At 49.0% G+C, this 27,266-nt stretch overlaps 1 protein-coding gene across 1 annotated transcript; it reads left to right on the forward strand.

Moving 5' to 3' along the window:
• Positions 1–1,271: 1,271 nt before the first annotated feature.
• On the forward strand, positions 1,272–25,352 carry Nme9 (NME/NM23 family member 9). Its single transcript, XM_051140618.1, has 10 exons — positions 1,272–1,318; positions 4,732–4,789; positions 9,701–9,804; positions 11,197–11,268; positions 15,662–15,737; positions 18,690–18,772; positions 19,111–19,203; positions 20,095–20,249; positions 21,336–21,472; positions 25,022–25,352. Exons 1-10 carry the CDS (start codon positions 1,286–1,288, stop codon positions 25,057–25,059), a joined length of 849 nt encoding a protein of 282 aa, XP_050996575.1. The 5' UTR covers positions 1,272–1,285; the 3' UTR covers positions 25,060–25,352.
• Positions 25,353–27,266: the final 1,914 nt, after the last annotated feature.

Here is a 27,266-nt window from a genome sequence, read left to right on the forward strand (position 1 = left end):
GGTGATGCATTTGGGATGGGGGGGGGGCGAGACTGATGGTTCAAACAGTACACTAAAGTTCTTATTTTTAGATTTAATTTATTTTATGTGTGTGTTTTCTCTGAATATATGTATATGCACCACGTGCAGTGCCAGGAGCATAAGGAAGTCATAAGAGGCTTAGGATCCCCTGTAATTAGAGTTACGGACCCTTGTAGGCCACCTTGTGGGTGCTGCGATTCAAAGCCGTGTTTTCTGGGAGAATAATACGTGCTTTTAACATCTGAGTCACCTTCTCAGGCACACACACCTATCTCTGTTTTTTAATTGTCTTTTAATCAAATCAGACTTTTGATACGCTTGGAATAATGCTCACTATGTGTACCTGTTGGGAACACGTGGACTTGACTTTCCTAGTTAACTCTGAATTCACAGTTATTTGAAGACTTAAGGACAGCTCTCATATTCCTGGAAAGCCACCTCCGCGTGCCACTCCTTCTTCAAGAATGCCAGGAATGAATGGAAAGCTGCACACCTACTCTGGCAGTCAAGCGAGAAGGAGAGACCAAGCACGGAAGGGTGGGATCTTTACCTTAGGCCATCCCAACCCTGACATTCCGTCCAACCAATAAGAGCTGCCCCCTAGCGGCGGTGAGCTGGGTGCTGGGTTGCCAGGACGACCGTTGCAAAGACGCGGCCCAGTCAGATTGGAGACTCCTTCCTTGGCCTTGTCCAAGCCCCGGAATCTGGTATCTATTAGGAGATATCCTTCGCAAAGGCTGTTTCCCAGTAGTTTGTGGGGACTTGTGGGGACTTGTGGGGACTACGGGATACCCTTTATTTGCTTGAATTCTTCAGTGAGCACTCTAATGTGACTAGCTGGTGGTGCTTCCTGCGGGCATCCTCGGGCAAAAAAACCATCCTGGCAGCCTCTGGCTCCCCGGGAGGAAGGCAGGAGGGAGGGAAGAGCGTGGCAGTCTACGTCTCTGTTCTCTTGGCATCAGTACATTGACTGGCTCCCCTCTCCACTCCCCACCCCCCTCGGTTTGTTTTTGTTTTTTTCGACACAGGGTTTCTCTGTGTAGCCTTGGCTGTACTAGACTCGCTTTGTAGACCAGGCTGGCCTCGAGCTCACAGAGATCCACCAGCCTCTAGCTCCCAAGTGCTGGGATCAAAGGCGTGCACCACCACTGCCCGGTTGGCCTTCCCTTTAAAAGGCTCTAGGCTTGCTGGTTTTTATAGAGGTTGTGGGGCAGCTGCCGCTCTGACAGGCCCAGGTAACAAAGTTTGGTTTCTTTGCAGAGTCATGGGCAGCAAGAAGAAAGAAGTTGCTCTGCAGGTAAGCCTCGAGGGCCGCTAGCTCCTGGCACTTGATTGGAGAGCGCGGTGTGGGAGTGGGGTGCAATATATAAAGATGACTTTCTACTTGCTAGCAGTATGCGACAGTGTCCTGGAGCCCAAGTGCCCTACTCTTCCGTGTTAAAGTGGAAATAAATTATCTGGATCACCTAGTAATGGTGCTCCAGATAATTTACATTTTATATAAATATACCTGACCAAAACAGAAGCTCTTAACAGGGCTTTGAAACAGTAAGACTCGAATGGGCATTAGTGTAAAACCACAAATCGGAGAGAAGGTGAAGCAAACTTGTTTTCTGTTGAATAACAATTGCAGAAACTGCACAGGATATATACAGATTCCTTGGGTTTGGGCATGCATCTGTGTACTCTGTAGTGACCAGTTCCCCTGCCCTGTTCCGTTAAGAAAAAAACATGGCTTGAGAGGCGCTGTGTGATGAGCATTTGCTATGTACAACGCTTTACTTCATTTACATGTTAGGACAAGCCAGCTCTCTCCTTCCTCCTCTTCCTCCTCCCCCTCCTCCTCCTCTTCTTCCTCCTTTCCCTCCCTGCACCTCATTGTTTTTGAGACAAAGTCCCTCTAGGTAGCTCACCTGTGAAGTAAGGATGTGTGATTATCTCAAAGGGTCATGCAGCTTTGACATACTAGGACTCCAGAGTTGGGGATCTTCTGTGGTAGATTCGGAGCATCTGGTTTCCCCCATTATTGCTGTGCAGACCATTTCTTCAACCTCCCTGATCCCTGTGCATAAACAGTTATGTGATGAGACTCTGGACAGTTCCAAGCCACCTGCATGCATGCTCTGATGTGTCCCACAATGGCCCCTGTGCTTCTTACATCATCTTTTAATGCCCTATACCCCTTTGGGGGACAATAATACTTGTTAGTCATGTTTTGTATTATTCCTCCAAGCTCTGAGCATGACCCAGTACTCAAAGCAAGTGCTCCCATCTGCTGAGAAAGTGTGTGTGTGTGTGTGTGTGTGTGTGTGTGTGTGTGTGTGTGAGATCTTTCTCGACCCACAATGAGGTCATTCTTTGAATGTATTGGCCCAAGAGCTCCAATCCAGAAACCCTGTCTTCTCTCTATCTTCAGGACTCTTTCCATAATTGATACAGAAATCACATGACATCAAAGAATAATCTGGTCAAAGGTGCCAGGCAGTCTTTCTTCTCTCTAGAGGTAGGTCTTGGGGAAATTCAAGAGTCTTCCAAGCTGATACACCCTACTACCAGGAGGAAGACAGTTCATCTGGCCCCGGGACAGGTGTGGCTTGTCCCAGGAAGGGGACCAGGAGGAAGAGAGGTGCCAGTGACATCAGTTAAGCCTCTGGGTGGTGACAGGGCTCTTTTGATCCTTCCTGTCATTTGCTTCAGGGCAGTAGCTATGAGGCCAGGATGATATCAGTCTAACTTTCTCACTTAAGGCTTCAAAAGAGCTCTTCTCTTTTGTGTCTACACACACACACACACACACACACACACACACACGGAATCTGTAAAAGTATATAGTTTCCTGTTGTAATTTATGCATAATACATCCTAACACAGACCTTTACATATTTGTATCAAGAACAAATTGTAGGGGGTTGGAGAGATGGCTCGGTGGTCAAGAGCACTGGTTGCTCTTCTAGGGATCTTGGGTTCAATTATCAGCACCCAAATAGTAGCCCACAGCCTTCTGTAACTCCACTTTCAGGGGATCCACCACCCTCTTCCAGCCTCCTCAAGCACCAGGCACACAAGTGGTACACAGACATACATGCAAGCAAAACACCCATACACATGAAATAAAAGTACATAAGTCCTAAAAAAAAAATAACTTTAAAGAAAACAGGTTGTAGTTTTCACTAGCCTCTCATTTGTACAGTGTCAAAGTAACACCGTATAGTCATTTTATTTCTCTTTAATGTGACATAATACCAGGCAGAAGCAACTCAAGAGCAAGTTTATTTGTGTCCATTGTTCAGGGGATAGAGTCCATCCTGGCACAGAGGAACAGCAGCTATGGCTCCGTATTCGGCAATGAGAGCTTGCTGCATGGCTTGTTACATCTGGCAGACTAGATGTAATGTCTGGGCAGGAAACTGGAAGTGGGTGCTGAGCTAGATAGCCCTCAGGGCCTATCCTGACAGACCAACTTTGCCCCGTGTTGTAAAGGCTCCAGAAGCTACTACAATGCTACCACTGGCTTGGGACCAAGTGTCCAAATGCAGGAGCCTATGGAACATCTCACTGGAACTGTAACACTATGGAAACATTAGCAGGAACAAGAGAATCCTTGTCACAGGGCGTGGTAGCTCTTGCCTTAAATCCCAGCACTCGGGAGGCAGAGGCTGGTGGATTTCTGTGAGTTCGAGGCCATCCTGGTCTACAAAGTGAGTCCAGGACAGCCAGGGCTACACAGAGAAACCCTGTCTTGAAAAAAAAACACCCTCCCCCCCAAAAAAGCCTTGTCTAGTGGAGGATCCTGGCTGACTTCCTTGAGCAGCCAAGTGAGTGTGGTCTCTAATGGGCAGGTGGAAACTGTGGCTCACCTGATTGGCTGTAATGAGGGCAAATCTCTGCAGCTCCTCTACCACTCCAAGCCAGCCCAGGGATACACCACAAGGGCCAAGTCAGCAGAAAGCAGGCACGCCAGACTAAGGGTCAGTCCACAGAGTAACTGGCGAGCAGTCTCCAAAGAGTCAAGTGATGGAAATAAAATAGCTGATGAGTGCCAGACAATGGCGGCACACACCATTCATCCCAGCACTTGGGAGGCAGAGGCGCGCGCGCGCGCGCGCGCGCGCGCGCGCGCACACACACACACACACACACACACACACACACACACACACACACACGAGACTCATGCTCAAAGGTTTCTGTTATGCTGCTTTTGTAAGATTGTATGGGATTGCTAATCAGCTGGGTTCTTTATTTCTGTCTGTCTGTCTATCTGTCTGTCTATCTGTCTTTCTTTCAAGACAGGGTTTCTTTTTGTAGCCCAGGCTGTCCTGAAACTTGCCCTGTAGACCAGGCTGGCCTCGAACTCAAAGAGACCCACCTGTCTTAATCGATGAACCATCTCTCCAGTGGACTGACATGAGCTACAAAGGGAAACTGAAGTGTGGTACTGCTTGTGTGTGGGTTAGCAACACAGAGCAACCTTCTCTATGATTCCTGGACAAATAACATGCAACATTTTTTTAGTGGCTAAGAATGACACACACTGTTTTTAGGTTAATTTTTTTCCTGGTGTATGGGGGAAGGCGAGAAAGAAAGAAAGACTGTGTAGAGAAGACAGATGTGCATTTAGGAATATTGCAGAGAGAAACAGGGTTCGGGGAGGAAGGGGCTCCCATCTCTGCCAGTGCTGACACTGCTTTTGATCCTCTCTGGCTGCAGGTCAACATCAGCACCCAGGAGCTTTGGGAGGAGATGCTCGGCTCCAGAGGACTGACTGGTGATGAAACAATCCCCCTGGTCCATTCTTTTCAAAATCATTCAATGATGTGCATGTGAAGAGGGGGCTATACTGAGTGCTTTTTTCACTTAAGACTGGGTCTCAACCCCTAGTGCTGCATAGGCCAGGTATGGCGGTGAACATCTGTAACCCCAGACTTTGGGAGCTGAAGGCTCGCGGCAAGTCTGAGGCTAGCTGGGGCTACCCATGACTCTGTTTCAAAATGCACAAGCAAACAGAAAAAAGAACCAGGTGGTTTCTTTGTGTCTGCCTGCATGGCAGCCCTGCCTTAGCTATGATTTTGTTCTCCTTGGGTTCAGTAACCTGCATTCAACCATAGTCCCACAGAAAATTCCAGAAATAATAAGTTCATAATTTAAAAACTATGCACCATTCTGAGACATGCTGGAATTCCCTGCCCTCCCACCCCAGGACACCAACCGTTCTCTTGTCAGCGTGCCCACATTGTATATATCACCTGCTCATTAGTCTCTTAGAAAACAGTTGTCAAACTGACTGTCTCGGTCCTAAAGTGCTTGTGTCAGCTTCAGTCCCACCCAGCTCGTTCCCCACTGTGTCTTGGAGCACATCCCCTGAGGATACAGGGTACCACTGTAGTTCATTTCAGTGGACATCAGTAAACTCGGCTCCATGAACAACTCAGTCCAGCCAGGTAACAGGGATCTCTTGGTTTAGAGCGGATTGTTGTACTCCGTTTGATGACCAGGCAGAGAAAACTTTGATGACCTAGGCACTAAAGGAGACTGTTTTGGAAGGATAATGGGGGTGTTTCCTGGAACCCTCCAGAATGGAGAAAGAGGACTGGAACCAACCAGAGACTGCACAACCTTTGTCCACACCTGTCTCCTTTGTATCAGTCACCCCCTGCTGGGGCAACAGTGTCCCATGCAATAGTGGCTTAGGCACTTACTGTCTTCCAGTAGCTGCAGTTCAGGATGGAGAGCGACAGTCCAGCTGGTTGCCTCTGCCCACCCCCCCCTCAGGCTTTACCAAGGCCCAGTGTATGGATCCTGGATGGATTTTCACTTTGGGGCTGACTTGCTTCCAAGCTCATTTATGCAGCTGTTGGTGGAGCAAGCTCACTGAGTGGTTGTCAGTAGGCCTCACTGGTTTTGGCCAGTTACATAATTTCTTGCTGTGGGTTTCTGCCTGAGGTTACCCACAACACGGTAACTCAATTCCCCCAGAGCGGGGCACTGTGAGGAGACAGCTGCAGGTCAGCCTCTTGGTAACTTAAAAGTCCCATCCATACTTTATTGCGCTTCTTAGAAAGCCACGTGAGAGCCGGGCCCCTCTCAAGGGCTGGCGCTGGGTGCATGGCAGGAGGCTGGAGTCTTAGAAGTAGCCACCGTCACCGACCCATTATTCCTTCCTCTCCCCTCCATCACTTGGCATCCCATCATTCTCTGCTCTGTTCTCCTCTTTCTGCTTATCTCCGTGACTCCTCAGTATTCAAGAACTCTCCACGTGCCTTTCCAGCCACGTCCTTTACTGTTTCCTGAGATGTGTCTGGAGCTAAGATGTCTTTCCCAAGCATGCCACAGGCTTTCTCACTTTTTCGTTGTCTCCTTGCTGTTCTACTCCACTGACAGTCACAGCTCTCATTCCAAGGCCCACCTCCAAAGCAGCTTGTCCATGTGAGGTCTTTCCTGATCTCCACTTTCCTCCTCATGGGAGTGCCCCCAGGGCTCTGTCAAGCTTTCCCCCCCCCCCTTGCCTGCCCCCATATTTCCAGTTTGGCATACCCTGTCTGTCACCCCAGACTCTAATACAACAGTATTAACTTTTTCATCTGGCCTCTGAAGCAGACTCACCCAAGCCTGGGGCCAAATGGACACTAAATAACACTAGTCCCACTGATCCAGTGTGTGGGGGTGTGAGTGTTGGCACACTCTCCAGTTGGAAGGATTATGAAGCTTTCTGACAGTGCCAAGGCTTAACTGTTGTACCCACGTGTCTGGTCTGGGCAGCTAAATACAGCTCCAGGATGAAACAAACCATTGCATTTTTACCAACAGTGAACAAACCATTATCACATAATCTTATGGAGACTCTGCTGTGTGCCAGCTACCCAGATAAGCACTTAACGTGACCATGGCTAATGCTTCCTGACTGGGCTAGGTCTAATCTGAGTAGTTCGAGAGCAGGCGGCTCCTCTAAGACCTAACACTGGGCAGGTTAGAGGAATGGACACACACACACACACACACACACACACACACACACATCCACACTGAAAGTCCCATCTGCTGCTGCCCTTCCTCACCTGCCTTTGGACTTATGCACAGTTACATGCCTTCCAATCGTCCTCTGATTTGCATCCCTCTGTCAAGGTGAAAACTTCCTGCTCTTCCTCTCCGGTGTTCCTACATCCTGCTCCCTACACCTTCTGTGGCCACTTAGTCGACCTTTGTCCTTACCACTCTTTCCAGAGCCAAGGTGGAAAGAGGATGAGAATCCGATAGAAGCTGCCTTCCTCCGTAGAGCTGTTTACGGCATCCTCTGTCTTCAGAGACATTTTCCTTAGTTGACTTTCTGCCTGTGGTGTGTTGGAACACAAACATCTGTCAGTGGTGAAGGACTTGTTCTCAAAGACTCCCTGAGCCTTGCTCTCAGAATAGACAGTGAGGGGGCTCAAGGCCCTTTCCCTCCAGTGTCTCAAGTGCCTTTGAGATCTCTTGTCTTGTGTTTTCTAATTGGTATGGGAAGCACAGTCTGTCTAGAATCAAGTTAGCTTTCCTCTGTCTCTCCAGCTATTTCTCCCCGGCTCCACCCACTTCTTCTTCTTCTTCTTCTTCTTCTTCTTCTTCTTCTTCTTCTTCTTCTTCTTCTTCTTTTTTTTTTTTTTTTCATTTGTCTGGAAAGGGATGTCTCTCTCACACTCAGTTGTTCTTGAGGTTGAGAGGCCACCTCTCCTTCCTTCCTTCGACCTCCACTGCTGCTCCTGTGTGTGGCCTCCTTCATCCATCCTGGACCTAGCACGAGTCTCATTTTCTGCACATTTTTTTTCAATCAGTCAGACCCACCGGCACTCCCAAATTGGTGTATCCTGTCCAGTTTCAGGAGCAGCTGAAAGAACACAGATGATGATGTCAGAAAGATCTGATTCCGCTGAGCAATGTTTTCAGTATGTCTCCTCCAAAAGCTAGGTGTGGAAACTTCACAGGATTAAGAGGTTAATCCCAGGGGCCTTTGCTGTCTCCCTGAGGCAGTGCCACCCTACCTACATATGGAAAAGGGTTGCTCGCTTGTGCAGTTTAGGCACAGACTCCTGAGTGTCGGGAGTCTTCTGGTGATTATCCCTCCTCTACAATGTGGAGGGCCTCCACAGGTTGCCACTTGCTGTCTCCCTCTGGTCTGTGCAGGATCTGGTGCTTGAGTTGACTCCGCCTCGCTTCCTTCTAGGCCTCATGGTTTGCTCCAATTAGATGAGGGGAGAGAGAGAGAGACCCATCAAACCCAGACTAGAATGGGGCCACAAAAGGGATGCAAGCTTTCCTCTAAGAGTCTCTTGAGTCCACTTTGTCGGAGAAAGTTGATTTCACAAAGTTAAACAAGATGCTGTTTTACCCAAAGCAAGTGTATGAGTGTTTTGACTGCATGTAAGTGCACACCGTGCATGTGCGGTATGCCCAGTGACTAGAAGAAGGTGTCGGATCTTCTGCAACTGGAGTTACAGGCATTTATGAGCTGCCATGTAGGTTCTGGGATCTGAACCTGGGTCTCAGTAAGAGCAGCAAGTGCCATCTGAGTGGCTTTGAATTCATTGGGGGAAAGGCAAGTTGGCTATCAGTGTCTAAGAGTCACCTGGATGCTTCCTGGTCACCTATAGTGACCTACTTTTGGAGTAGTCACATTCAGATAGTCACTGAGTAATACTGCACCAGGCCTCATCCCCACAAGGTAAAGGGACCACCTTAAAAACATGTTCTTGGGGGCTGGAGAGATGGCTCAGAAGTTAAGAGCACTAGCTGCTCTTCCAAAAGTCCTGAGTTCAATTCCCAGCAACCACATGGTGGCTCATAGCCATCCATGAGATCTAGTGCCCTCTTCTGGTGTGCATGCAGGCAAAACACTGTGTATATATGATAAATAAATAAATCTTTAAAAAAAACATGTTTCTTCTTCCATCTATACTTACTTCTTCTCCTTGCAGTCCTACCCTCCCACCCTCTTTTCCTATACTCCCTTCCCCCTAAATCCCATCCCCCTGGGTACCAACTCACCCTGGCATACCAAGTCACACTGGGACTAAGTGCCTCCTCTGTCACTGAGGCAAGACAAGGCAGCCCTGCTAAGGAAATGGGATCCAGAGGGAGGCAACAGAGTCCAAGTCAGAAACAGTCCCATGCCCAGTTCCAATTGTTAGGGGACTCACTTGAGATCCAAACAACCCATCAGCTTCATATGTGTAGGGGACCTAGGACCAGTCCATGCATGCTCTTTGGTTGGTGGTTCAGTTTCTGCGAGCCCCCATGGGCCCAGGTTACTTGGCTTTTTATGTCTTTTTGTGGTGTCCTTGGCCCCTCCAGCTTCCTCAATTCTTCCCCAAACTCTTCCCCAAGACTCCCTGAGATTCACCTAATGTTTGCCTGTGGGTCTCTGCATCTGTTTCCTTTATCTGCTGGATGAAGCCTCCTCAGATGACAGTTATGCTCTGCTGGCTATGTCCCCTGGCAGGCAGGATCGAGGATGGCCTTGCACATCTGATCTTTCAGACATATTTCAGATGCAGAATTCCATGCTGGCGTGAGAGATGGTTATGTTTTCTTCTCAGTCCTCATGTGCTAGGCTGACACCTACCCTGCTAGCACATCCATCGCAGAGGGTAGAGGTGTGAGGGTAGACTGTGGCTGTCTACTGAACATTGTCACTCCCTGGCTCCTGCAGTTGTAGACGTCTACCAGGGATGGTGTGGCCCCTGCAAACCTGTGGTGAGCCTCTTCCAGAAGATGAGGATCGAGCTTGGCTTGGAGCTTCTCCACTTTGCTCTGGTAAGATTCCTTCTAGGCAAAAAGTCTCATTGCAGTGTAAACAAATGAAACACGGAAGAAGCAGGGGACAGGAAGTACAAGCTGCCATTTTCAGATCAAAAGGTGCCCAGTTGTCCCGTGTCTCATAGTTTCTCTAGAAATGAAGGTATCAGCCTCACCACCAAGCTGTATGCAGGCAAAAAAGGCATGCCACTCAGATGCATCTGTGTATCCGGCTTGGCTAGTGAGCATTGTTGGGCATCATGTCATTTTCTGGGCCCAGTGTCAAGACTTCCGTCCTCAGTGTCATAAAGGGGATCTTCTAGCAAATGTTTGCTGACCGTGCAGAAATGGTAATTCCATGGGGGTGTGAAAGAAACCCCGCTGACACACCACACAGTGATGTGTTGTGAGGTTCACAGACACTAAAGACAACAGGAGCCTACAGGGCTCACTTACACTAATCTCTCAGAAGGTCAGACTCTAAGAGCCATAGTCTGTTGTAGTAAATTATAGAATATATAACAAGGTTAATTATCAAATTAGCCTGTAATTATTATGGAGGTATTAGCTAACCTGCTATCAATCAATAAAAGACACAGACACCTGTTGTATTTAGAATTAGCCTCATTTTACCTGGGGCTGGGCAGATGTTAACCCTCTAAACTAACCTTATCCCTTCCCAGCCCCCAACCCATGCCATCTGCTCTAATCTTTTTTATCTGGGCTATTTCCCATCTGTAATCCCAAAATACTTGCTAATGTTCTCCATCTGGGCTGCTTTCCTCCATCCACGCCCATCCAGCCACGTGTGTCTCTCCATGCTAACCCACTGAGGCAGCTCTGCTTCCTTCCTCTTTCCGACTCCTCTCTCCTCCCCTAAAGCCCGAGAACCTTTGCCACACCTACCTCGTTTCTGCCCTGCCCACGTGCAGGCCTTTTTTTTTTTTTTTTTAAATTAACCAATCAACTTTAATCAACTTAAAGCAAGGTTTACACACCAAGGACAGGTGTAGGTGAGACTGCAAGAATGTGTCAGGGCAGCAACTGGACCTTGGGAGCCACTAATTAGCATCTGAATACATTATTACCAGATCAACCCCCAACAATAGACAGTGAACGAGAGGTGGGAGGACCCTCAGGCCTGTCACTGGCAGTCAGGACCACAGAAGGATGTCAGATGATGGGGTTCCCTGGACCAGTGCAGTAGCTGGGCGGGGAACCAGGACAGCTCAGTTCCTTCTCACCTGACTCTTCAAGGCTCTGCCGCTGGCACAGCTGTCACCAATGTGTTGGCAAGCCAGTGAACTGGGTTCCTTTTGGAGGTCTGTTCATTATGAGGGAGGGCCTGGTGTTGCTGTGACCCTGCACTAGCCGCCCCTAGGGTACCCTCTGACAGCTTGCTTTCTCCAGGCAGAGGCAGATTCTCTTGATGTTCTGGAAAAATACCGAGGGAAGTGCGAGCCAACCTTTCTATTTTATGCAGTAAGTATCGTTGCAGAAGCAAAGCTGTTTGTTGACTGCGCATCACTGCTGTTCAGATAGACGCATCGATTCTCGGAGCCACCACGAGGCCTCAGCCGTGCCAAGGGTCCCTGACACACCCTCAAGACTGAGTCACTAAGTTCATGGAGCCCTTCCCTAAGACATGGATGGGCGTGCACAGGTGTGCTCATTCCTACCTGTGGGCCCTGTTCCACAGGAGATGAGAGACCCAGCTCCATGGTGGCCACTGAGGGCTGGACAGCCTTCCTAGGTGACTGTGCATGGCAAAGGGTGCGTGTCCTAGAATGCACATGATCTGACCTGGCTGATGGACCTTCTAAATTGCAGCTTTATTCTCAGAGCAGAGTTTCCAGATTTCTCTTCTCTGCCAAGGGGAACTTTTAGGGGAAATGAATACGTTATAGATAGAGAAGCTGTGATTTGCCCTGATAACCACAGTGTGAAATGAAAGGAAAAGCGACAGGAGCCTCCTGGGAACCAAAAGGTTTTGTGCTGACAAATGACTTGGATGTCTTTGGGTGTGCCATCTGTGCCCAGCTCCTGCTCCTTAGCACCTACTGCCTAGCCTACTGTTGCATTCCTGCCTTCCCAGGGTGAGGCTGTCTGTCAGACCCAGGAGACAAGTGGTGGATATGCTGATCCTGATGCAGCCCTGCCCCTTCACGGCAGTCAAGGAAACCAGGGACTGCTGTACCAGTACCCTGCTCCCCTCCCCCCGACACACAGCCAAGTTACTTAGTCCAGCTCTTAGCCTCAGCACCATGAGTCTAGCATATTAGAAACTTGTTTTAATTATTTATTACAGTTCTCTCTATTTTGTGTGTGCATGCTATAGCACTCATGTGGAGGTCAAATGACTGTTGCCTCTCTCCTTCCACCAAGTGGTTCCTGGGGATTGACCACAATCTTCATCCTTGGTGTGAGGTATCTTTACCTGCTGAGCAATCTTGCCAGCTCCACACTAGAAACTTGGGCTAAAATATCACTTGACCGTTGTCTTTTGGGAGGGAGACCCAGCTTCTGTGACGGCTGTACGGCTGTGGTTGGGGAGGGAGGAGAAAGAACGTCTGGTAGGAAGGAGAGAGCTATGTCCAACCAGCCACACCGGGCTTCAGAGCTGTCCCAGAGTGCGGCCATTACCAAAGCTATTTGATTGCTTAGGCCCAAAACAAAAATCACCCTCACCCTTGGGGATTCAGGCCACAATCTCCAACCCATGGCGGGTCACAGAGGGATGCAGAGAAATGGAAGCAGAACCACTCCACAGGACCTTCTCCTCAGATCCACTTCTCAGTGATACACATTTGAAAAACAAAGCAGAAAGCTCAGATCCCACTAAGCAAGAGCACTATGAAACCTTCCCTGAGGACCGCAGCCAGTACTGAGAATTGACTCTTCCACTTCCACGCTGACTTTTTTGTTGTTGTTGGTTTTTGTTTTTTTGTTTTTTTGAGACAGGGTTTCTCTGTGTAGCATTTGGCTGTCCTGGACTCACTTTGTAGACCAGGCTGGCCTCAAATTCACAGGGATCCACCTGCCTCTGCTTCCCAAGTGCTGGGATTTAAGGCGTGCGCCAGCACTGCCCAGCTTCATGCTGACATCTTCAAGCACTGTGTCTCCTATTAAAGCAGTTATCTTATTGTGTGTTTGGAGTGGCCACTCCCTGTATAAAGTTAATGCTTATATTCTCTGCCTCAGCCTCAGTGCTTGGTAAAGTAAGTACTCAATAAAAATTTGCTAATAAGCCACATATAAATCACATTTAGCCACAGTTTTCTATGTACTGTTCCTCCCTTAACTGACTGATGGTTGTCCCTAAAGGAGGCTTTGACAAAAGGTATGTCAAGGAAAAGGTGGAGATCAGAGAGAAATCAGTTCAGAACTAAGCACCGAAATGAGGGCGTCACAGTGGGATGGGCCCCCCGGAAGCGGTAGCAGGGCTGAGGGTGGAGGATGTAGGCCAAGGGTTGTTGAACCTTGACCTTAGGCACAGCCTTAAACACTCTTGTCTCCAGAGAGTGATGACCCTTGTGCAGAGGATTTCACCCGGTGTGTCACACATTCCAGGGAGGAGAACTGGTGGCTGTGGTGAAGGGGGCGAATGCCCCGCTGCTTCAGAAGACCATCCTACACCAGCTGGAGGCCGAAAAGAAGGTTCTGGCGGAAGGCAGAGAAAGGAATGTGGTAAGTGAGGTCACGTGTCCAATTGGCAGGCTCTCAAGTGTGCTCACATGGGGCTCCCTCCCCACGTGGCAGCTTTCATGCCCCACACTGGGCCTTTCCTTCAGCTAGGGCCTTGGGAGGGTGCACATTTGCAAGTCTCCTAAGAGCCATCCTCTTGGGGCTGGAAAGATGGCTCAGAGGTTAAGAGCACTATCTGTTCTTCCAAAGGTCCTGAGTTCAATTCCCAGCAACCACAAGGTGGCTCACAATCATCTATAATGAGATCTGATGTCCTTCTGGAGTACAGGCACACATATGGGCAGAATACTGTACAAATAAATAAGTCGTCCTTAAAAAAAAAGTCATCCTCTTTCCTTTCCAGACCCCTGGAACATTTTCACCCACTCCCCTTTCACTCACAACTAAAGTCTTAGTACTGACTTCAGAGAGGGAGGTAAGTTGAGTGGTGACTTGGTCAGCCTTCTGTTCCCATAACACAATCCTCGAGACAACTGATCTTTAAAGTGGAAAGGCTCATTTTGGCTTCACAGCTTAGGCTTCAGTCCGTGCTCAGTCAGGTCTGCTGATTGTAAGCCCCTGTCGAGGCAGCATGTGGAGAAAGGCTGTTTATCTCAGGAGGGCTGGAAAGTATAACCTCTCCCAAACACCTTCAAGTTCCCTAGTGACCGTTATGGCCCCACCTCGGTAGGTTTCACCATCGTGCCAGGTTGAGGACCATGAGTTTAAGTTAGCGAGCTTTTAGAGGGGTCAAGGACCAAGAAAACCCACAGACTCAACCAACCTGGGCTCAAAGGGGCTCACAGAGACTGACTGACAACCAGGAAACCTGCACGGGACCTGTCCTAGGCCGTCTGCGTAGACATTACAGGTGTGTAGCTTGGCTTTCTTGTGGGACTCCTGACAGTGGAAGCACATGTTGCCTCTGACTCTTTTGCCAGCTTTAAGGACCCTTTCCTACCACTTGGTTGCTTGGTCCAGCCTCAATACGAGAGGGGAGGGGCCTAGTCTTACTGTAACTTGCTATGCCACATTTGGTTGATATCCATGGGAGACCTGCAGAAGAGAAACAATGGGGGAGTGGATTGGGGGGGGGCAGAGGGGAGGTGGGGGGAGGGGTTAGCTGGAGGGAGGAGGGAGGGGAAACAGGGGATATAAAAAAAGGAATATAAATATAATTATAAAATAAATAAATAAACCAGGCACAGTGGCACACATCTGTAATCCCAGCAGAGAATTACAGAGGCATTACAGGAGGCAGAGGCAGGGGGATCTCTGTGAGTTCGAGGCCAGCCTGGTCTACAAAGTGGCTCCAGGACAGCCAAGGCTACACAGAGAAACCCTGTCTCGGGGGAGGGGGCAGGGAATATATATATTTGATGAAAAAAATACATGGGCTTTTTGGGAACACCCAAACAACAGCAAAGGCTAGGAGGGCCTTCCCCTAGCCTCATGGTAAGTCTCTCCCGATGACACACGCACTCAAATTCCTAAAGGGCTTTTAGCTGTGATCACACACTGCTCATTTCCTTCATTTAGAAATCCAGGTGTTTCTACTGTGGGAGACAGAATCAGCATGACTTATGGCTTTGAGAAACTATTTCCACAATAATACAGGCTGCACCACCTTCACAGTTATCTGACAACCTTTAAAGTGGGTACACCACAGGTGTATGGAGGTATTCCCAGCACTTTGTGCATCTGCCGAGAGCACAGCACCCCACCCTTGGGTGTTCACTGTCCAGGCTTCCATAGTAAGTTCCAAAGAGCTCAGGCCTCTCCTAGAATACACAGAATCAGGCCACACCTCCATGGTTCTAAAGTTACTAGGCAGTTTCCTTATGAGGGAAAAACCACATGCTCACACTGCATGGGAAATGGTCTGTCCCTTTATTTCTCTGCTCGGGGTGGCTCATCCCTTGTATTTCAACGCCAACCATTTCTTAGTCTCTACTAATGCTTGGCTAAGATGTTGGCCCTTAAGCCCAAGCCCATCAAGGACTCCCCTCACCACCCAGCTATAACAAGGTCCTTGCTGCCCAAACTCTGATGACTGTGTCCCCATTCCCAAGGCTCATTACACTCTGTGTTTTAAACCTCTGTATTTTGATGTCGTTTCTGCAGATGTTGAAAGTCTTGACAATAGTTTGTGTTGGCTAAATCCTCTCTATTCGTGACTGACTTGTCCTAGGTTACTGATGAGGCCCTTTTTGGTGCAGTCAAGTGTCCTCCCCGTGAAAAAGATGGTGGTGAGGATGGGGACACAGGTGAGTGCAGAGCTCATCAACTAGGTAGATTCTGACTTGATGTGCATTGTAAACACGGGACTCACCAGGCTATTGGGCCGTCTCAGTTCTGGGAAGCTAGCCATGAGCGTTTTGTCTTCGATCACCTGGCTGCGAACAATTGGTATCAGATATCCCTTTGCCCATGGTGCCATCATGGATACATTAGACAGCTGTCTGATGATACTCAAATATGACTTTGAAGGCAATTATTGGACACCAGGAAATGATCTTTCTAGAACCTTCAGTAATAATGGAGAAAAGGAGCAATGAGTTCTGAGTTAGAGTTCACGTTTTCCTTACTGCCCTCTCTCTCAAACACCAGGAGCCTGCTTTCTCCACAGCCTTCCTTCCTCTGCTCACAGCCCCAACCTCTCCTTCCCGCACCCTGTAGCTATCAGCCCTAGACCTCACATGCACTGCATTGTGTCCCTTCCTGAGCCTTCCTATGAAAAGAGTGGCCTGGTTGAGGGTAAGGACCAGAGTCAATCAGACACGCTGCTGCCGGGAAGATGTCTCACGTTAACTGCCAAGATGCCTGGGAACCGGGACTAGATGCGCCTGGTAGAGGGAGCCTGAGAGACATGGATGTTTCTCAGGGGTGCACAGTAAGGACCATTGCGATTGGAGTCTGACAGGGCAGGAGGCATGGCTTAGGAAAGCCAGGAACCTGTGGAGAAGACAAGCTGTGACTTGGCTCTCACATGAAATACCTATTCTGCATGCTTGGCTCTTTCTTCCTCTGTTACATCCTCCACTGTCAAGTCTCTTTGATCCAGAAAACCACATGAAGCCCTTTCTCTCTCTCCCTTAGCCTTTTCTCCCTCTCAGCTAAGACTCATGAACTTTGTCCACATCTTGAAGCCACCCCTCACCTCCACTCCTGTCGACCTACTGTGTGTGGCCTGGCTCTGAACCCACTGCTCCTAAAAGGGCACTCCTGAGAGGCACAGTGACCTTCCTGGTGACAAAAGCCACAGGCTCTTGCTGCAGGAAAGATTGAAATTCATGGTGGTCACGTGCTTTTTCAATGTCCCCACAGCCCCGTGTGTGTGTGTGTGTGTGTGTATGTGTGTGTGTATGTATGTGTGTATATGTGTATGTATGTGTGCATGCGTGTGTGTGTGTGTGTGTATGTGTGTGTGTGTGTGTGTGTGTGTGTTGTTTATCTGGAGATGGAACCTAAGCAGTCATGCATGCTAGGCTAGTCTCTCTACCTCTGAACTACAGCTCTAGTCCCCTCCCTCTGCTTTCTGAGATAACATCTTTCTCTTTCTCTGGCCTCTTTCCCTGGGTTTTCCCTTCAAACTGAAGCTGGAAGATGCGGCCTCTTCGCCCCGACCCTTTAGGTGATCTCATGAGCCTACTACATCCCAGAATCAATCGTAAGAATACCTTAGTATCAAGTGTCCACAGCCTATCAGAAATGGTAGCCATAGAAAAGCTAACCGGCCTTTGCTTAGGGTGACGTGTACCGTGCAAGTTAGTTTTCTGTCGTCATTTAAGATACTTAGGATAATCATCTTCTATAGGCAAGACTTTTATTTTGGCTCAGGGTTTTGGAGATTTCTGCCCACAGTCAATTGGTCCAGAGACTTTGGAACCTGTGATACAGCAGCACAGGAAAGGGACATACGACAGAGAAGGTCTCTCACGGCCAGGAGGCAAAGGAGCTGGAGTGCCACAAGCCTCTGCAAGACCCTGGCCACCTGTCAGTAGCCCCACCTTTCAAAGGTTCAGTCACCTCCCAACAGGGCCACCGGCTGGGCCCCATGCCTTTGGCATCTGGGCCCTTAGCAGACATCTATCCAATGGACAGCATCCACCTAGTGCGTTACAGATGTTGCCAGTAGAAACCTTCCTTAGGTACCGATGGTTCTGCTTCATTGTGGCACAACAGATAGACAACGCTGGGAAGCAGAGAACATGGTGGGGGGTGTTGGTTCTGTAGAGAATACAGATAACTCACCAAGGCCCAGTTCATGTACATAGCAGCCCAATAAAGAAGGGTTCCTGGACTAGGCAAAGGGCTCCCTACAGAGTTTCCGATAGCTTGGACCTAAGTGGCCTCTGATCCTCAAGGTTGCCCCCAGCACTGCTAAAATTAAAGCTAAAACTAAAACAAAACAAAACAACAACAAAAAAAGGTGCAGGCTGCTCTGTCTGACCTTCTCTCGGGGAACCTGAAGAGAAACGAAGAGGTTTGAAGCTGAAGTTTAGAAGCTTGTGAGAGCTGGGAAGCACAGAGTTCAGACGCGGGGCTGGAGGCAATCGTTTCTGCCACCCAGCAGGAAAGGAGAGGCTCAGAGGTTAAGAGCACCGGACACTCTTTCAGAGGGCTCCCAGAGCACACGTGGCAGTTAATAACCGTCTGTAAATCCTCTCCCGGAGGAGCCAATGCCTTCTTCTCTGTGGTGCTGTATGCCCATGGTGCACAGGTGTACATGGAGGCAAAACACCCATATGTATAAAAGAAGTTTACTTTGCAGAAGCGAAGGAGTCATGGGGATGAGAAGAGACCAAGATGGACAGCAATGAAAGCTGAGAACCTCAAGAGGGGACAGGAAGGCATGGGGGCCTGGTACCTCTGTGCCTGTGTTCCTTGCTCAGCCATCTCCAGACCACTCATGTAGTCATTCCAAATTTCTGCTCCTGACTAGTCTTTTGGAAATGTCGTGTCCCTAGATGAACATTCAGAGAGGCAGGAAGTTGTTCACCTAACTCAGGCTATGGTCTGGTGCCAGGTGGGTTGGTGCCATGCTCTAGAGTCTGAGTCTACGGTGGCACAGCCTAGAGGCCAAAGGCTGGAAACCTGAAGCCCAAGTCTATACCTGGTACTCAGTGCAATGGAGCCCGAGTTGAAACAGCACTGTCCCTGTAAATGGCTTCCCAAGAGCCTCAAGCATCTGACAGTGCCTCCCTGCCTTATTTCAGTGTCATCAGAGAAGACCTGTACATTAGCCATCATTAAGCCAGATGCAGTGGCCCACGGAAAGGCTGATGAGATCATCATGAAGGTAGGAGGTACAAGACATACCTTGCGTGACTGTTCTCAGGTCCCCTGTGGTGGATACAGAGGGATGGGGGCAGCGGCAGGGCTCTGATGTGCTAGGGGAAAAAGGCTTCTAATGAATTATAATTCAAATTCTAGTAAGGGTTAGGAGAATGTTAGGTCTGGGGGTAGGTGCTGAAGGGGCTGAGGATATGCATTGCTTTAATGTTACCTACCTTTATTTTTTTTTTAATTTTTCCATTAAGATCCCTGTAAATGTGGGCTTGACTTACATCTGCAGAATACACACTTACATGTATATGTATTTATGTGTGTGTGTGTGTGTGTGTGTGTGTTCTGCAGATCCAGGAAGCAGGATTTGACATACTATTAAACGAAGAGAGAACCCTGACAGAGGAGGAAATGCAAGTGTTCTATCAACACAGAGCTGAGGAGGTCAGCTCATCTGCTTCTGTTGGTCTATCTCACTGTCATCTCTCCTCCTCTAGCACTATGCTGATAGGTCAACGGGGGGCAGGGGGGAGGGTTGCTGGGGAGTAATGTGGAGAACAAGAATACAAATAGCAGGTGGGTGGGCAATGGATTTGCCCTCAGAATATGGTCAGAGCCGGTACAGCCCAAGTACAATGGCTTCAAGGAAGAGATTTTAACTGTCAGTAATGGAATAAAGATGCTTGTTAGACGGATGCTCCCAGATCTCACAACAGAAAGTGAAAAAAGCCCAAAGAAAGCTTGAAGAAAAGAGGAAGAAAGAAAGTTCTAGGGCCCACAGAAGCCAACCATTTAAGACATCGCCACCTGCCACTTAAAGTCCACTTACTTTTTCTGCTTGCTTCTGTTTAGGATTTTGCCTACTTGGCGAGTATGAGTGACCATTCTTAGGCCATAGCACCACTTCCTAGGTCGGAGGTGTGATGGTTGCTAAGCAGCGTGGTTGGGAAATGAGGAACAAATGGAACAGAGAAGGGATCTTCCCCAAAGGAAACCCGGGATACTGTTATGGAAGAAAAAGGGCTGTGGGGCGTCGGGAAGGAAGTCCCACCCACACTGTATTCATATATTACATATCCAAGCAAACCAGACTTTTGGCACGCCACTGTCCAACCTAAGTCATGTTTAGCCCTGGCTCACCTTTCTGGGGACCTGGGGTCTGGCTGGTCATCACCATCCCAGAAGGCAGAGGTGGCCAGGCCAAGGCTGAGTGTTCATGAGCACACCAGGCTGCTCACTAAGTCCCTTCCAGTGTGGGGTTAGTCTGGGTTTGCTGGTCTTCTGCAGGTGTCAGTAGCTACTGCCCCAAGTCACTGTCTCCTTCCCTGTGCCTAGGAGGCATTTGACAAGCTGGTCCACCACATGTGCAGCGGACCCAGCCACCTCCTTATCCTCACCATGACTGAGGACACCGAGGATGCAGTCACTGCTTGGCAAACCTTCCTGGGGCCTTGTGACCCCAATGTGGCCAGGAGGGAATATCCTGAAAGGTGACACCAGCTCTAGTCCTTTCATCTGTCCCAAGCTTCAATTGGTATTTGGTTCAGAAATGTGGGTGATGCTGTCTGCTCTCTGGGGGGGGGGGGGCGCGGCAGGAAGTCCCTTTCTATATATCTGGGAAGTTTTTGACATCTTCCTCCTCTGAGTTTCCCAGTCTCCCTGACATGGGATACCCTCCCTACTTCCTTCCTTCTAAAGGCCACTGCTGAGTTTGGCTCACAGTCACAGATCTCAGGGACCCAATGCAAAGAGTCAGAGACTGCAGCCTTGGCCTGCACTGTAAACTCAACTCCTACAGCCCCCTGGAGTCAGCTTCCTGTTCAGCTCTGTGACTCAGCAACTAGCGTGAAGTCAGCTCTGCCAAATCCATGGGCCAGTGGTCCTTGGAGCTGACAGACATGAGCAGACAACAGGAAAGAACTTAGCAAAACCAAACAAAACCCCAAAGCCCAGGCTGGAGAGATGGCTCAAAGTTCAATTCCCAGCAACCATAATGTGGCTCACAACCATCAATAATGAGATTTGGTGCCCTCTTCTGGCGTGAAGGCACATATGCAGACAGAACATTGTATACGTAATTACGTAATAAATCTTTAAAAAGCAAAACAAAGCCCTAACGTCCTATAGCTGTTTTGCAGTCACAAGGAACAATGGCATCCAACTGAGGCAACTGGGCTAAGCAGAGCAGCCGAGGGCTCAGATTTTAGGTCACCACCTAATGGGTCAGGTCCCTCCTGGGCTTCAGTTCAGCTCTCTGAGCTGTAAAGCGGGGAGGGAGCAGAGGCATTTAGAGCAGCGCTCAGCACGTAGGTCTTACCTTGCAGTGTTCCTGTTCTTACCCAGATTAGTCATAAAGAGCTGTATGATGCGATGCACGGTGCTAGTCCTCGGCAGTGACCCGGAACAGTGGGAATTGTAGCCTCTGAGCAGAAGTGAGATGTAGCCAGATCCTGTGTGTAATACCCCCGGTGTGGCTGTTCTTGGGATTGGTAGCTGATGGTCCTGCTACCAGAGAGCAAAGCATTTCTTTTCAAGTGAAGCAACTGTTTCTTTTACATGGGACCAAATGCTCCCAGTCTCCGGGCTCAGTACGGCACAGACATGCCCTTTAACGCTGTGCATGGAAGCCGGGACAGAGAGGACGCCAAGAGAGAGCTGGCCCTGCTCTTCCCCAGTTTCAAGTTTTCAGATAAAGACGTGGAAGCCCCGCAGGGTGAGTTGTCAATGCAATGAAGTGAAAGCCACTTAGGATTGTGTGTGTGAAACTGACACTTGCCTCCTAATTAGCCAATAAAGTCCTGTTCTGAAACACAGGTCACCGTGCAACTGGTGTCAGCATTAAACCACTTAGTGCATTCACTGAGCTGTATGGCTGCTTTTTAATATCGCATTGTCATTGTTTGTCTGCTTCTTGTGGAGTAAAGACACGTTGCCTTTCTGCAAGCCTTGCGGGAAACTTCATGAGTTTAACCAACTAAAACTTTATCTTTATGCTTTCACATGTACATGTTTTGTATACTGATCCCGTTCATCTCCCACCTCCCTGCCATCTGGCCCACCCTCTACTCCCCACCTCTCTCTCTAGTGTTTGCACCTGCTTATTTTGTTTTGCCATCCTCTAAGATTAACCAGGGCCACCTGTATTCAAAGCCATGTTAGCAAATGCCTGGAGGAGTCAGAGAGAGAGAGAGAGAGAGAGAGAGAGAGAGAGAGAGAGAGAGAGAGAGAGAGAGAGAGAGAGAGAGAGAGAGAGAGAGAGAAAAGAAGAAGAAGAAGAAGAAGAGGAGGAGGAGGAGGAAGAGGAGGAGAGAGAGCACCACACTAAAGACAATGACCCCCCCCACACACACCAAGGTCTATGACAGTCAAGAGTTTAGAAGGGTGGGACCTCATGAGGCTGACCTCGTGTGGGCCCCACGCAGGCAACAACAGCTGATATACGTTCCTGATTGCAGCAGTTTTGACTGTAGGGAATGGTGTTTGGTGGCCCTCTCTTTCACAATGGTCCCTGAGCCTTAGAGGGGGTGTGGTATGTGACTTACCTAGGCCTTGGCCCATTCCTGTCACTCACATTCTGCATCCTGGACAGTCATGACTCTTTATTCACCCCTGTCCATTGTCAGGGGAGGCTTCTCTGGTTAAGGCTGAGTGTCACCATTGTTTATGGGTCTCAGCACTGGTTTTTCAGAAGGCAGTTGCTAGTAATTCAGTTTAGTTAACAGTGAGAAATACATTCCCCACACTGGTCTATTCCTTCCCATATCTGGGTTGTTAGCTAGGCCACCAGGCACTAGTCCCATCCTCTTAGAGAGGGGCTTGGATCCATGCAGATGGCACTTGGTTATCCTATCAACAGTCAAGCTGTTAACTGTGCATGTGGGCAGACATTGCCTTCCATACTTGATAAAGTTAATCCTCTGCCCATCCCTCACCCTCGTCTTCCCAATCTCAAGACCTCCTTCCCTGCCTACACCTTTCCACCCATACTGCCCCTTCTTTTTAATTGTTATTCTTACTATGTGCTGTGCCTGAAGGTCGTCCTTACCTTGCCTCACCTTGCTTCCTGGCTTGCACAGCCCGTGTGATATAAGCCATACTGAACACTTGACACCACAAGTCTCATATGAGAGAACACAGGGCATTTGCCCACTTGGGCCTGGCTTACCTTACTTAAAATGCTTCCCGCCCCCCCAACAATTCCACCCATTCCCCTGAAAAATCTGTTCTCTTTGGAGCTGAGAAATATTCCACTACGTATGTGCAAACCTTGATTATTCAACAGCTGCTTGCATTTCTTAGCCACTGTGGATAGGGCAGCACTGAACAAGGGCACTTACCACTGTCACACGGCCTGGAATCCTCTGAGTACATGCCCAGGAGTGTTATGTTTGTTTTGAGAACCCTCCAGACCCGTTTCCAGAGTGCTGCAGTAGCTTACATCCCCATCAACAGTGTACACAGGTGCTTTCTCCCCACACCTGCACCTCTGTCTGTTATTGGAGTTCTTGATGGTAGCCATTCTGTTGGTTTGAAATGGAATCTTAAAGTGATTTTAATCTGCATTTCTGTAACAGCTAAGGTTGTTGAACACCCTTAAAAGTGTTTTAATCATTTGTGAAATTTTAATAATTTTGTGAGGTTTACTTCAAGGCCAGGTGTCCCTCTCTTGTGCCTGTATACACCCCCTCCCTATTCCCCGGCAGGCTTGCTGAAAAGCCAGACTGCCTAGTAAATGGCCCCTTCTGGATCCTACTGTGGCCCTGTGGCCCTCAGCCTATATTAGAGTGGACTATAAGGAATCACTCTCTCTCCCTCCATGGGAAATTTTGACAGCGCCTGCCTGGGCAAAATGGGCCAGGCTATCGCCTTCTCCAGATGTAGCTGAGAAACCAGAGTCTAGGTGAGGAGAACCTTGATTCTGTAGCTGACAGAAGAACTGGGTCTGGCTAGCACGGAGGCTGCAGTGAGGTGAAAGCGAGAGGAAATGAACAGTCTAGGGGAAAAGCCCATGGATGTGAAGGCTAGTTTCTTAAGAGGAAGCAAGCCAGGTGATAGGGCATGCATTTAATCCCAGCACTTGGGATGCAGAGGCAGTTAGATTTTTGAGTTCGAGGCCAGCCTGGTCTACAGAGTGAGTTCAAAAGAACAAAAAAGAACAAAAGCAAACCAAACCAAATCTACAAACAAAAACAAAGAGGAGGCTGCACACCCATCTAAAGTGCTTATTGCCTGTGTTTGGATTTTAGCCTATACATTTGCCCAAATGTTTGATGTCCTTATGGTATCAAGATCTAAAGCTCAGCATCTCAGGATGGGTAGGTGGGAGCTGAGGAGCATGCTTAGTGCACCAGTTCAGGGAGTACAGCTCTGTGGGGGCCAGAGACCCAAGTTCACACAACCATGCTCACGTGTCCTTTGGCCTTCCCACTTTGGTGGACAGCCCTGCCAGGGCCAGGACCTTCAGAGCACACCTACCCAGGGTAGGTGGCAGTGAAGTGGCTGGAAACAGCTGACTAGGGCTCCTGGGGAGTGCTGGAGATTTGGGACCTGACATCTTGGCCTCAGCTGACAGAGCAAGGGAGACAGTTCCAGAAGGGTCTGAGGCCCCGATCACAGGTGGCTTCTGTGAGGCAGCCTCACCAGGAGGAGCACGCACCTTCCCCTACTTAGCCCTTTTCCTGCTACAGGCCCCAGAGTCAGATCCTGGCTCCACTGCTCACCAGCTAAACAGCTTCTGGAAATTACTTCCTTTGCTGCGTCCATTTGTGCCTGTATGGAAATGCAGACAATAAGCCCATTAAATCCCAAACTAATAATTCCCAAACAGCATCTTCCTCCCAGATTTGTTGTGGAGAGCACTGACCTACCTGAATCGCTCGTTCTTTTTTTTTTTTTTTTTTTTAATTAATTAATTAAAGTATACAATGTTTTGCTTGTATGTGTGCCTACACACCAGAAGAGGGCACCAGATCTCATTATAGAAGGTTATGAGCCACCATGTGGTTGCTGGGAATTGAACTTAGGACTTCTGGAAGAGCAAGCAATGCTCTTAACCTCTGAGCCATCTCTCCAGCCCCTTCTTCTTAAACTTGTTTAATCATTCCTCCTATCACAGCTATTATGAACTCTCTGACTATCTCGCCTGTCAACACTCAGCTGTGTCCCATTTTTCTGTTTTGTTTTGTTTGGGGGTGGGGTGGGGAGGTTGGGGATAGGAGGCTTGGCTGTTTCGGGAATCTTATAGAATAAAGTTACCCTGTAGATGCGGAGGCTCAGACTGTGGTCTCTGAGTCTATCTGAGGACTGGGATGCTGTGCTGCCTTTTGCCAAGGTCAAAGTCACAAGGCCACAAGAGGAGACATCGGAGCTCATGTATGCACAGAAGGACCTCCCCAGGATGATTTCAGAGCAGCAATATGTTCTTGGTATAGCCCAATTTTGTGAACAATGAAAATAACTGTATACACTTCCCTGCCTTATGAACAGTCTACAAAGCAGACCCTACCGTTTAGTCACTGTACTCTCTCTGAGACATGGTGTCACCTCAGGGGACACTGGGTGTCCCCAACAATAAACCTACTGCTTTGATCCAAGCTTGGTACCTTAAAAACATTGTGCCTGTGCGTGTTTGTGTGTGCATGAGAGTACATACAGCTCAGACGACAACATAGGAAAGCCAACTGTCTCCTTCCAGCATATGGGTCCTGGGTATCTGACGGTCATCAGGTGTAGCAGCAGGTACCTTTACTTGTTGGCCATTTCAACAACTTAGTAACTTGATGATCTGAAAGTACTTGAGAGTTATGGCATGCCACATACTGACATAGAACAGGTATGAACAGGCTTTGGCACTGCCCATGTTACCTACTCAAGTTGCAAGGGCAGTCACTAACAGTGTACTTCACCACACATCAGACCATGCTCCTAATTAATACTTTCCTCCCTTATTTTTTTTGGGGGGGGGGAGGGAGGGGAGCTTCTAATATGGCAAAAGCCTGTTTTTAAGACCTAATCATGTGTTCCTGTGGGGCCAGGCAGCCTTCAATTTTCATTGAGTTGCTGGCACAGCTGCCCCTTCTTCTGGGCGATGTAAAGATTTCAGTAAAAAGTAACAGTATCCTGTAATGTTGCCACACATGCATGGCAACCTGTGACCACCCTGCTCTTGCATTATCTGTGAGCTGACCAAGGCTGTGCTCTTCAGCACAAGGAAAATGCCAGCACACTTTTGCTGGTTGTCTTCAGTGCACTGTCCTGTGACTGTAGGCTCTCAGCAGGCACTTTGCTCTCACACACCAGCTCTTCACTGGGGGCATTATGTCCTGTCGACCTCCGCGCCGTTGAGCACTGTGCTGGCTCTGAAAAGGTTGACCAAGCTGCCCGAAGATAGAAGGCATGAAAGAAGGTGTAAAGTTCCATGACCTTAAGTCACCTCTGATGTGTACCCCGATGACACGTGCTCAGTAGCTAGGATCTACTATTCTGAACTCCAGGCACATGAGCACAGTGGGGCCGTGCTCTTTCTGCACAGGGGCTCCAGAGGCCTACCACATTACAGCTTCCACCCAACAGGCATCAGTACAGCTCCAAACTACCCGTAGGAGGGTGTGCACCGAACTGCCAGCTAGCACAGCTCCCCAGAGTCAGGATGCCAGGGGCCTTTTCTCCGGCAAGAGGAGAGCTGGAGCAATCAAGGCCTCTAAAAGCAGAGGAAAGAGGAAAGAGTGGGTGGGGAACTGGGCCCAAGGTGCGATGTTTCTGTGAGCCCTTCCCAGGGGGTGGCTGGATAGGATAAGGCTGCACAGTGGGAGCAGGGTACAGTAATGGTGACACACTCCTTTATTGTTTTGGCCTTGAGGATGCTGTGCGTCCCACATTGTGTTGCTTTGAAGAATCCATAAGATCCACAGCTTAAGGATGAAGTTTGGGAGAGGGCTCTAGTGAGTGGCTGTTAAGGTCAGGCCACTCTTGGGGACAGCACCCTTGGTAGCAACCCTTCCTTCATCTGGCACCCACTAAGAGAAACCAGCCAAAGGCAGCTTCTGGACAGGGCTTTTAGATCTCTCACTTTCTCTGTTCAAGTGTCTCCTGTGAGGAGTCAAAAGGGTGGCTTCACACCAAGGACTAGCTATGGCCTGCCCTCCCTGACAGTCCTGCTGCCTGGCAACACAGAAGCAGGAGCCTGGAGCTGCAGAGACAGCAAAGGTGGCTCTGCCATCTGCACCATGGCCCTTCCGGCTGCCTTAGCTCTCCTTGAGGCTAGGACCTTAAGAAAAACTTGACTCAAGGAGGAAATGAATGGGGCTCTGTTTAGAGAATGTCCGGCAGGGTGGGGTAGCAGACTTATCCCAGTTTTCCAGGTGCTGGGACACTTTCTGCTGGGTCGCTACCAAGACCCGGAGTGGCAATGTCCCCTTCCTCAGGCCTTGCACATTTCCCCGGGGAAGTTATGAAAAAGGGGGCTGTATGGCCATCCACCTATGGTCACTTTGTGTACCCCAGAGATT

This window comes from Acomys russatus, chromosome 32, assembly GCF_903995435.1.
Source record: "Acomys russatus chromosome 32, mAcoRus1.1, whole genome shotgun sequence".
Lineage (NCBI taxonomy): Eukaryota > Metazoa > Chordata > Mammalia > Rodentia > Muridae > Acomys > Acomys russatus.

Coding starts and splice junctions, on each gene's coding strand:
- Nme9 (XM_051140618.1), top strand. CDS start 1,286: ATGGGCAGCAAGAAGAAAGAAGTTGCTCTGCAG. Junction 9,805..11,196: donor AGCTTCTCCACTTTGCTCTG/GTAAGATTCCTT, acceptor TGCTTTCTCCAG/GCAGAGGCAGATTCTCTTGA. Junction 20,250..21,335: donor AGGAGGGAATATCCTGAAAG/GTGACACCAGCT, acceptor AAATGCTCCCAG/TCTCCGGGCTCAGTACGGCA.